Source organism: Podarcis liolepis (assembly GCF_965112155.1).
Source record: "Podarcis liolepis genome assembly, chromosome: 2".
NCBI classification, from domain to species: Eukaryota; Metazoa; Chordata; class Lepidosauria; order Squamata; family Lacertidae; genus Podarcis; species Podarcis liolepis.
This window is the reverse complement of record NC_139555.1, coordinates 60,745,293-60,757,826: the sequence shown is the minus strand read 5'-3', so window position 1 is coordinate 60,757,826 and position 12,534 is coordinate 60,745,293. Positions and strand designations below refer to the sequence as shown.

General features: G+C 41.6%; 1 protein-coding gene across 1 annotated transcript in view; it reads left to right on the top strand.

Moving 5' to 3' along the window:
- The window catches only part of COL23A1 (collagen type XXIII alpha 1 chain), a 310,868-nt gene that overhangs the window by 192,149 nt on the left and 106,185 nt on the right, over nt 1-12,534 (top strand). Inside the window, exon 3 of the mRNA XM_083488091.1 lies at nt 3,117-3,169. Coding sequence (XP_083344217.1) covers nt 3,117-3,169 — 53 coding nt within the window. The remainder of the gene's footprint in view (nt 1-3,116; nt 3,170-12,534) is intronic.

Below are 12,534 nucleotides of genomic sequence, written 5' to 3'. Positions count from 1 at the left end.
CATCTTACCCAACTCTGCTTTAGGGAAACTATCCCCTCATACATTGAAAGAACCCATGAGAGGTTTAATATATCAGTGCTCATCAGAGTTGTCATGTTACAGACAAGCTTAGGAATGCTGAACCAAAGATTTAAGCTCCCTCTGGACAGGGTGGGGAATACATAACTGTATACAAACTGTTTACAAACCGGGACTCTTCCCACTGCCCACATTTGCCGCCATGCATGTCCAATGAGTATGTGTCCACCTACAGTCAAAATCTTCATCAAATTTGCTCATGGTCTCTGGCCCCAAACAGCCAACCCAACCCAAGCCTTCCCGTCCCCACAAAAAAAAAACAACACACACAAAAACAACAACCAGCCTGTGCTCTGTATAGCAGTCCCTGTGGAAGAGCCTGAAGCAACTGGCAGCTTCAGCAGCTCCATTTAAAATAGACTTCTTTCATGTGGATTCAGTTATGAGGAAGGAGTCTTTATGCTTCATCCAGCTGTCTTGTAACTGGCATTGGAGAAAGGGATGTGTATGCCTTTTCCAAAATTTTGATATTGCATATCTGTAAAAAAACAACCCCCCTGAGCTGTTTTGAATAATAAAGCAGTGTGTGAATCTCACGTAGCTGTCAACGTAGCTGTTCCCCCTTTTTAAGGGAATTTCCCTTATTCTGAATAGGATTCCTCGCAAGAAAAGGGAAAAGTTGACAGCTATGGAATCTCATTGTATGCCTTTCATTCCCCTCTACAACCTTCCTAATTTTGGATCAGTCGGAATCCGGGGCCCAGTGCAAAAACCAGCAGGAGTTTACCTGGAAATCCAAACAGCTAGAAACACAAAGCCCTCCAATAATTCTATGTATAGTAGGTAATATTAACCAATTTATTGTTAGATATTGATATCATGTGAGCTGCTGTCCTGATAGAGTACATTATGAAATCAAGTGTGTGAATCAGCATGCTGGTGCTTTGACACTACAGCAACTGCTGGGTGGCATAAGGCAGGGCAAGACGACACAGTACCCAAAAAAGAAATTAATCTGCAATGCATATCTGTAATATTTTACATGGTTCAGTTTGCCACAGGATTAAGGTTTAGAAGAAAACTATTATGAGTGCACTGACCTCTGTGCTATGCAGCCTCTTTAGTATGCTTATATTGCTGCAGTTTAAGGACACTGCCATCTTCAAGGACTTGTGGGATTTTCACATGCATAACTGTACGATTAAGTGTGTTCTCCTTCTTGGTCTGTGTACAGTATATGAAATTCCCCCTTGGGCTTCACAAGAGTATTGCAGTGCAGGCAAGACTATTAACAAGTGTTGTTTATATTTCAAGTGGGATCTCTAGATCTTGGCTAATACCTCTTTTACATATGTAGAAAGGAAACATTTTTTTGGCAGTTCAACAATTATTTCATAGACTGGGAATGTCTAATAGTCTAGATCTTTTTATATGGTTTCCACTAACTGAAGCGTTTATACAACAATGCAGATGATGAAAACATGCAGTATTGTAAAAGCTGACAATACAGTGTTACAGATGGAAAGCTTTCTTCTTGTTGTTTTTAAAAAGGAGTAGTACTTCTATCATTTTTCTCACTGCCTGTTGATTGCAGTGGTTTCAGATCTTCCCTGCTGAATAAGCAAGACCACCAACCACAGACATATATCTCTTTCCCACTGGCACCCCATCACAAGGCCCATTCCAGCTTCCTTCTCTCCTTCCCTCCTATTCTCCTCTCTGTCCCTCCCCAAGGCTTGATGCAAGGCAGGAGGGCCATTCCACTTTCCCCTATCCCTCTATCTTTCTGTCCCCCTCTCCCTTCCCCATACAGTAATGCAAGACAGGGGGCCATTTCAACCTTATTTGTTTAGAAATTTTCTTAAATTTAAATTCTGCCATTCTTCCATCATGGATCTGAAAGTGACATACACATGTGGTTCCCAGGCAATCAAATGCTCACCAAATCCAGACCTACTTAGCTTCAGCAGGGTGGTGGCCTCAGGTGCCTTTGAGCCACACCTTAGTTTTGGTTTTCTCCTCCCTTCACCTCTCTTGTCATTCCTATTATCCTCTTCCTAACAGGACTGCTTTGGTTCCACACACCCTTTCCTTTCCTCCCCGTCCCCCATCCACTGCCCCATTTCTCCCATTCTTGCCTGTTTTTGCCACCCACACCACCTCCAGGGATGCCCTGCAAGGCTGTGGTATCATAGAATCCTAGAGTTGGAAGGCACCCAAGGGCCATCTCATCCAACCCCCTGCAATGCAGGAATCGCAGGTAAAGCATCCATGACACATGGCCATCTAACCTCTGCTTAAAAACCTCCAAGGAAGGAGAGCCCACCACCTCTTATGGGAGTTTGTTCCACTGCTGAACAGCTCTTACTGTCAGAATTTTTTTTTTGAATGTTTAGTTGGAATCTCCTTTCTTATAACATGAAGCCATTGGTTCAAGTCCTATCTCCAGAACAGGAGAAAACAACCATGTTCTCTCTTCCATGTGACAGCTCTTAAGATATTTGAAGATGGCTATCATATCTCCTCTTTTCCAGACTAAACATACCCAGCTCCTTCAAGCACTCCTGGTAAGGCTTAGTTTCCAGACCCTTGATCATCTTGGTTGCCCTCCTCTGCACACGTTCCAGCTTATCAACATCCTTCTTAAATTGTGGTGCCCAGAATTAGACACAGTATTCCAGATGTGGTCTGCAGAATAGACTGGTACTATTACTTCCCTTGGTCTGGACACTAGACTTCTGTTCAGCTTCTTTTCCCCTGGCATTTCTCCACCACTGCCATCAATCCCTCAGGAGTCAACAAAGAGGAAGCATGTGAAGGTGCTTGAGGGGCATTTGAAAGAGGCAAATGTGGGCCACAGTATCATAGGAGGATGATGGCACATGCAGCTGAATGAAATTGGAGGGCTGCATCTGGGCTGCAGATTCCGCACCCCAGCACATGATGCTATTGCATTGTGAAAGCCAAAGAGGCCTCTCAGCCTGGTCACTGCCTCAGTGGAAGACTGCTTGGGATCCCCATGTAAACTGGTTTAAGATTTCTGAAAGGTGGATAAGTGGGACCAAAGTTACATGTATGTATTTTTCCCCCCTGCACAGGTCCACCTGGAAGGCGAGGAAAGGCTGGACGACGAGGAGATCCAGGTAAGTCTTGTGCAAAAATGTTAGTAAGCTGTCGACATGAACTAGGAGAGGGAAGTTTGAAATGGTTGTTTGAAAAGTAGTGTTCTCGTTCTCAGGCATAATAGGCCACCAGCTGTGAAATGTTTACTGTTTTCTTAGTTATAGGAGCAGCCTATTGAATTACTGACTACCAAATAAAAACTTACATGTTCAGCCATTTCTTTCTGTTGTAAGGGCTAATGCTTGGTTCAAATATGGCTTGTCCTCTGCGGGCCATTTTTGACCTACCTGTCAATCACCTGACTTCACATGATGTCAGGCGATTCAAACTTCAAAGAAAAATCAAGAGCACACTTGTAAGTGTGGTTCTGATTCTTCCCTTCTTTTACAGCCCCAACTTTAATTTAAGCCAGGGCTGCAAAGAAAGGTTTTGTTTTGTTTTTTTGGTTGTGTTATGTTTTGTTTTTACAGCCATGGGTTGAATTCAAGCAAAGATTCCTTCTGAAAGCATGGTTTGCATTTAGTGTTTTCAGCAGGGATCGACTCTGATTGGGAGCTCCCAAGTGGAATCCATCCCAGTAGAGCTTGCATTTGGCACCAAATTTAAAAGATGCAAGCCATGCTTGCCAAGGAACAATCAGGACCATGCTTTAAGGCTCCAGATTGTTCCTTTGCAGCTGAAGCTTACCCTGCCCAACACCAATGACTGGGAAAAATAGCTTTGCAGGCATAATTTGGCCATGGGGTCAGAGGTTCCCCATCCCTTCTATAAATAGTCGTAACATCCTTAATGCAGAGGGGGGTGAGGAAATATACAAGTCACATGGACATAAGCCAGGGGTCAGCAAACTTTTTCAGCAGAGGGCTGGTCTACTGTCCCTCAGACCTTGTGGGGGGCCACACTATATTTTTTTGGGGGGTGAACGAATTCCTATGCCCCGCAAATAACCCAGAGATGCATTTTAAATAAAAGGACACATTCTACTCATGTATAAACACGCTAATTCCCGGACTGTCCATGGGCTGGATTTAGAAGGTGATTGGGCCAGATCTAGCCCCTGGGCCTTAGTTTGCCTACCCATGGTATAAGCCATAGGAGAGCAGCTCCCATACATGCCCTAGTTTATGGAGCTAAAAGCTCATTAATAATCTGAGGCTGAAAATTGTTATAGAGAATGCTGCATAAAGGGCCAGTCCTGCTATTTAATTTTTTGTACTTAAAGATGACAAGGAGTAAAGCACACTTGTATCTATACCAAACCGACTGCCCCAATTGAGGCTGGTCCTGTAGAGGTATTTAGACCATAGTCCCATCATAGTTAATGGGATCTTTTCCAGTTACTACAGATTGAAGATGTGGACATGTATACTTGCAGGGTTTAGAGTGACCATTTGCCCTTTTGAAACTTGCCCATCTTGGTTTGTGAAATCTAGGAGGGAGAGATCGACTGCTGGGGATGGAGTGGGGTGTGTCCAGGGAATTGTGAATGCCTTGAGATGGAAGAGAGTGTTGCCCAGAATCACTGGTGGAGCAACTTATGAAGTCACCCTCCCTGAGCACACTGATGTTTTTGGATAACTACTGCCCAATCTCTCTGCTTCAACCCTTGGCACTTTGATCCCATATTGTCTCCCATGCTATTTAATATCTATATGAAACCACTGGAAGGAGGCATCTAGGGATTTGTAGCACCAATGTGCAGATGACACTCAGCACTTAAGGCAGTAGTGGACTGGCCAAATAACTGAGGCTGAATCTCAATAAGAACAAGATGCTGAAGATAGGTGGTTCCTATGTCCAGGAATTAGGGAGACAGCCTGTTCTTAATTGGTTATTGTGATGGAGGATAGAATGGAATTTAATAATCCAAGAACTACTGTCAAGTGCATTGTGTTTTACTGACTTTTATTATAAAAAATATGGTCAGTAAAAAACAATACAGTATTTGTTGTTAGTTGTCCATGGTTCTTAAAGGAGAAACAGTGGGGTTATTTAATTAATTAATTAATTAATTAATTATGTGAAGAATTCTGCTACTGAGCTGTGTAGGTTCATACATTTGTGGGACTTACTGCAAACAGAGCTCATGTTCCACCACTGAGGTATTTTTCCTCAACATATGAATTTTACTTTGAAACATTACATTTTGGAATTGGCCACTATGTGTGTCTTGTGTACGATTACATTTTCATTCTCAAAAGAAACAGTGTAATAATGATGATGATGAACAATAACAGTTTAGAACAAGAGAGAAGGATGAAATACACAGCCAAGGCTGCACGCCTGATCAGCCTGATCCATGGATGTAAAGAAGAAGAAATATATTGCTATAAATCCTAGTAAGAAACTCCTGCTCTTCTGTATTGGGAACCCTTCTTGGAGCAAGAGCCTAGCTAATAATAGCTTCAGATTTAAACCTCATGGTTTTTTTATGTGTTCTTACAGATAATACAAATAGCACTAAGGCAATAGTTCTGACAGTGCAAGCATTCCAGCTTGCCAAAGAGATTAATCCCCTTTCTTCTCCACTCACATGCTGTTCTGGGGGGTTCTCTGGGGGGTGAGCCAAATTTGTGGGGGTCACTTAGGGGAGAGAAAAGACAACGCTCCATTGCACTAGTGAGATCCCTTGCACTGGCTTCTGCTAGTGTGATTCTTTAGTTGAATCTCACCCCATTGTCGGGGGAAAAGATCTGATTTATTTGCATTGCATAATTGAATTTTGTGCTTATATCCAACTTAGAAATGAGTGTACTAATTAAGGACAGACCTTAATTACATTGATTATTTAGTGTGTGATGTAATCTATCTCTGTGCCTCGGTTCTGATCAGTCACTTTCCACAGCTTTTGTTTCTTTCTGCTCCAGCGCTTTTCCAGAATTCTGCCTTGGGGACCAAAGATTAGACTGGAAGTGTGCGGAAGGGCAGAGCATTAAACATAAACTTCACATATTTTGATGTAATGCTTTAACCACATAATTATTGTTCATCTGCAGCAGTAAAAGGCTGCCTTTGGATCATATTACAAACACCGCCAGCAGAAGAGGAATTATAAAGAATTAATATGACTCAACCATGTCTATTTAGATTTTTCTGTAATTGGGGAGGAAAACTAAGAAGTGATTTTAGTTGTTCTTGGCAAGGAATCCCGTGCACTGTATCGTTTTTTAAGCAGATGGTTATATTGATATATTCTTCTGTAATAGAGGGAAAGCATATATAAAAATAGGGAGGCACAGGGGCAAACACAACGCAAAACTGAAATACAGCATGCTGGATAGACAAGGGCTCTGTAATGTTGTGCCAGAGAATGCTTGCCGTTATCTGTAATACAGCCTAACCAAAGAGCAGAAAGCTCTTGGTGTATTGGTTTTGGCTTAGCTGCCGAATGTTTGTTATCACAGATAGCTTGGATATATATTTGTATATTTGTTTCGGAGCCTTACCACACAGAAACCAGGTCCTTGCTTCTTTGCCACAGCTGATAAATGGGAGTAGAAATTTATTTGCTCTGTATGATAGCATCCTTCCCTAGAGGCTTGTATGTGGTTACAACTTTACAGCTTCCAGACAAATTCTGACATAGAGCCAAAGGCCCAACAGTAGTTTGGTTTGCTTGAGGGAGCTTTGTGCTGGCTATCGAAATGAAAATTTTAAAAACTTTATTTTATTTTTTAAACCTATACTGTATACTGAAACCCTCGCTACAGCACTTTCAAGCCAGGACATATTGCCAACTTCAGCACAGAACAGCAGCAGAGTTATTAGTTATTGTCATAATTAAGTCAATTCACAATCCACTGGACCCTTAACTCTTTTACCTTGCAAAATAATTTATGAACTGTGATACTCGTGGACCAGGCCTCTGAAGTGTGATACTGTTGGACAGGTGACAAAACATTTTTTGCTGTTTTCCATTGATAATTGTTTCTTCTTTTTATCTGCAAAATTACCTTGGGGTTCAAGCCAACCAAGTGGACAAGTGGTGGAGTAGATAACCATAAAGGGACAGGGTTTTCACCTTCACCCCATGGCACAGAGTAGGAAAGGAAGGGCAACAGTCCTTTCATTTGGTACAGGGTTTGCAGAAAGAGGTGAGGAAACAGCAGCACAACTTCCTCTTGTCTCAGGCACTCTGTACAAAATTTCAAGGTTGAACTCCTGTCTGATTCATATATGTGCAGCAGATATGGAAAGGCAACCATCTTAGCAACGTCTGTTGAGATATTTCTTCACTCAAGAGAGGGTAGGAAGCCATTTAAAGGAAGAGCCTGTGACTCTTCATGATGCCTGCCATTGGGCAGAAAGGATAAGTAGCTGCTGCAGTTCGTTCTTTCAAGGTTGGCTCCTACTTCCCACTTAAACCCCTGCCTGAACTGGAGTGACGAGACACAGTGCCCAATCCTATCACTGTAATAATGGGGGGGGACATGATTTCCTTACATCCAAGGTGGCCCTTACCCAATAAGTTGACTGATGATGTAGGAAGTTCACCACCTGAATGGTTGACCTGTGTGGAACATACTTCCATGTAAATATGGTGAAAACTGAACTATAAACTATCCGTTACCAGCCATTTTGTGCCAGGTATAATCTGGTATCAGATTTCCTGTATATTTTGTCTTATGTTGTCAGGTGCTGTTGTGGTTGCTCAAGAGTAACCAGGCAGGACTCCGACCTGTCTTTTACAGGCTTTATTTTGGTGCAAACTATTTACAGTCAAGAGCATCATAAGTTCATGTCTGGCTCAATTGCTAGCAGAATCCGGGAGTGGTCTGTTCTTGTACCTCCCCCAACATAAAAGTTTCGTCACTCCCAGCCTTTTCCGCCCCTCCCTGCGCCTCAAACCATTTCTCATGATGGGCGAGGGCATCCGGCTTGCTCAGGTGTGCTGTTAAGGCTCTTTCTAGCATCCTCTGGTCCTTGCACCTCTTCTTCACTGGAGGTGGGGCTTTCTTCCTCGCCGGAAAAGGAACTGCTTCACAAGATTTTCAGAGGCTCCCTGTAACACAACTCCCCCTCTATCTCTCGCCTCTGAGCCGATGGCAGTTCCCTGACATATGTTAACATTTTAGTTATTTTTGTTTGCAAAATATCTTTAAATCTCAAAATCTCTTGAATCAATTGTACTGTTAGCCCCAATCACTGATGAATCTTTTTTCTCTCTCCAGAATTTCTGTAATGACATACACATACAAAATTCAGACACTAGGAGTTTCTTCAGGCCCAGCCCAATGTATTTCTTCCTCTGTTTGTATTTTCATTGTGTCGTTGACCTTCATTTCTAAACAGGAAAAGTTCATTGATTCTGAAGGTCTTTCCCCTGCAGTGTGTATATAGCAAGAAACTCAAATATATTGAGTCACTTGATTCTACATGATCCGTTTTATGTATTTCTGGTAGTAATTTGGTTGCTTCATTTAATTGTTTCCACATGTCTGTCTCATGAGAGCAGTCACTGTGCACTTCGTGGTATTGGCTAGTAAACTGCAGTGTTCACTTTGCTAATAGGCTTTATGGGGTAGCCTCTTTTGAAAGAGGCTGCTCTTTAAAATCAATTGGTTTTACAATTGGACTATGACTTCAAGATGCTTAAAAGTGACCACTTGGAAAACCTGGTCTTCTCCAGCCTTCTATGATGTGCCTCTGCATGAAAGTAGTTTCCTTGCTTGCCTTGCAACAGTTCACTAATTCTCTCAACAGTTCACTAATGCATTGTCTATACTTGCTTTCAAACTATCCTGCAAAACACTGGGTTTCTTTGCAACCTTATTAAGGGCTTCTCAATTAGAAGATTAGTTACATTTATTTATTTATTACATTTTTGCCCCCTCTTTTCCCCAGGAGTTCCCTCCCCCCTCTCCAGTTTACACTCACAGCAAAACTTTGTAGGCTGAGACACCATGACTGGCCCAAGATCACACAGGGTGCTTCACAGCATACCCTTTGACATTTATCCAGTGAAAATAGGGACATCCTATCATACTCTCCAACATTTTTCCAATGAAAATAGGGACATCCTAATGATCCTAAGGACACTCTGGGATCAAAGCAAAAATCAGGACGGCTTCTCTGAATCAGGGTCGTCCCTGGAAAATAGTGACACCTGGAGGGTCTGCCATAGCTGAGTTGGGATTTGTATCGTATCTTAGTCCAGATGTGGAAGCCTCTGAGAACCTTAAAATCCACTCCTGATTGTTCCTTGGCAAGCTAAGGATGCTAGGGGTGCTGATCCACAAGTCCCAGTGGGATGGGATGCAATACAGAATTTCACAGCAGGCACTCCATAGCACATCCAGTCCTACCAGTGCTTGCTGTGCTGTGTCATTGGCGATGACAGTAATGGGCAGGGCTGCATTGTGAAATTCCCAGTGGGAAAACTCTGTAGTGTATTTGAACTCTCTGGCATGTGCTGATATATGTGCAAGTGCAAATATTCATTGGCAACTTGAATTCAAGCCGGCAGTGCAGATGATGATTCTCTGCAGGCATGACTCAAGCTGCACCTACAAAGGAAAAATGTCCCTTTATCTCACAGCTTGGATTCAAGTCAGCAATGAAAATAATCTTTGTAGGCACAGCTTGATATTGCCAGTATCTTAGATCCAACAAAAAGGAACTCTGGTGTTAAAGAAGATGGAGATTTCGGCAGATAGTATTTATATTAATACTCTGCATGGATTAAATATAAATGTACCATACAGGAATTCGAGAAAATAAACAGCATTTATTTAAAATTGTTTTAATAGTTGCTCAAATGTACAGCAACCCCCCCCTCCCCAGCCATTCAGAAAGGTTAATTATTTCCAGCACTGCTGTTGTTTTAACAACTTTCCACAAAATATTCCCTGGACAAAACTATCTAACAAGTCTCAGCAGATGTTTGTCTCGTCCCAAAGTACATTTATGATTACAAAAGTATATAAAGAAGAATGCAAGCAAGTGAAAATCATGAATAAAACTTGGAATTTAATAAATAATAACAATAATAACGTAACATAGTGCTCTTCAGGTTTTTTTTGTTTTAGCTTTGTCACATGGTGGCCATAAATTTTACAAATCTCTCAGAATAGCTTGCGCTGGTAGCAGTCGTTGTTACAGGGAGGAAAAAACGAAGGTCACAGTTGTGCTTTAACTCCTGGGACCATTAGAAAGGATGTATTTCTATATACAGGACTCTCTTTGGAATGAAGCTCCCATTCATAGTATTTACATGATCATAGAAAAATAAGGAAATGCTCTCCTTGCTCTGAGTGTCTCAGTATCTTAAGATTACTGCACACTAGGTGAGTTGGAAGCACCGGTAGGTGATCTTCCTGAAAGGCAGGTCACAAGCACGATCCTGTGTATACTCTTTCATACATTATATTTGGATTCAGCACATGTTAAAGACTTTTTTGGTGTATCCATTGAAATAGCTATATGTCAATTAAAAAAAAAAGTACAAGTATGTAAATTAGGGAGCCAATTTACTTAGGTACTTAAAGCATTATTAATCCTGCTCTTTAAACTTATAAATGATAACAATAACAATAATAACAATAATAACAACAAAAGACAAGTAGTGGATACAGTTTTAGGAGATAAGTGCAATGAGTGAGTCAGTTCTGACTGGAGATAATCAAGCCCATAGGGTTTGGTATATGTCAGGCATTCCCCACAATGTCTGCAGGCATTAAGACATTTCACTTTGGTAGATGCACACTTTTTACGCCTGAAAGGCAGGAACAGGAACTGTGAATGTTTGTTTGCTTGTTAGTTATTTTAAATAGATTTGTATTTAAATGACATCAAGCCAAATAAGTGTGAGCTCCATAACAAGTCTGCACAGCCACATGTTTTCCTTGTTGCAAGTCTTCAGTCCCTATCCTTGTTTCTCTTGATTGTTTATCTGAGCCGTACTTCCTAGCGTATACAATGCCAAGCTTTCTTAAATGCTAGCAGGACTGTGTTCCAAGGCTTCAAACTCTTTGGAAAGAATTCTCTCATCTCATCACTTTTGCTCTCTCTCAAGTTCCATCATGTTATATGTTCAACAGATACAAAGTCATATTTCATTTTCTAAAATTGGGAATGGAAAATTCCTGTTCCGGTCCTGTCATCTAGCCATCCTCTGAAGAACAAATATGGTTCAGTAGCTAGGAGCCAGGACACAAAAAAATTATGACTGAACTATTTAGTATTGGTTTACTGAATAAGTCAGTTTTTACAGAGTAGTATTTGTTTACTGTTTTAACTGCTGTTTGCTTGCATTTTTGGATGAGGTCATTTAAATTGTTGTTCAGTTGTGATTTCAATCCACCATCTTTGTAATTTTGAGAATTTTTAATTCATTAAATGGGGTGTACATTTTTAATTAATTAAGCAGGGTGTACATTGATAAATAGATTTGTACCAAGAAGTCTAAAGGGCATTGTTTTCTCAGGCAGCAGTCTTTCAGCTACATGCAAACAGCATGAAGAAGAATCTCATAAAGTGTTTGTGGCGTGATCAGGACTAGTTCATAAAATCCTCCACATGGAGAGATGCAGCCACATAGAGGAGGTAACATATTAACTGGTGTGGCCACATTGTATCTGTTATCACTTGTCCATGCTAATGAGGTGGGTCAATTGGTTACATAGTTGGGCAAGTCGCTGTCTTTTAGCTTTATTCCTCCTCTGTGAAACAGGAATAATAGTGACTTATGTTTCCTTCCTTCTTAGTAAGTGATATGTGGTGGAAGTCTATACACGACTAATCAGAAGCATGTTTCATCAAATTTAACGAAGATAGAATTGCAGCCAAAGATGGCCAATTTTTGAAGTGCTGTAACCATGGTACTAAGTTAGCACTAGCAATTCTAGATGGGCATTTGGCCTGATCCAGTAGCCTCTTCTTACATTCTTAGGTTCTTTGTTTCACAATATATTGTTGTGATTCGAGGACCTGATCCCCGCTTGGGGAATAAAGACACGTGGACACAGTATGTAAGGTTAATGGGTAAGGAAAAGGCCACAACTTTATTGATTATAGCATGTGAGAAGGTATTGGCTTAGGCATTGGACCACGGAACCTTAGACTCCACCCACTTGGAGAGGGGTGAGTCTGAGGAGGGGTTAACCACCAGTAGGGGGAGCCTGTTGATGCTAATACAACTATAGGCTCTCTTCTGGTGTCACCGAGGGTCGTGCCATGGCCCCCCGCCACACAGGCATCGGACAGGATCCACGACCGCCAGATTCCTTTAGCGGAATACCCAAAATTGCCAGGGAAGGCGATGGCCACACCTTGCCCCCCGAAACACCAACAACACATTCCAATGCCTAACCGCCAAATACCACGAAAGCTGTGACGGTTGCTACGAGGTAGGCGGAAAAAACCAAGAGGCCGGGCCAATTTAGCCAATTGGAA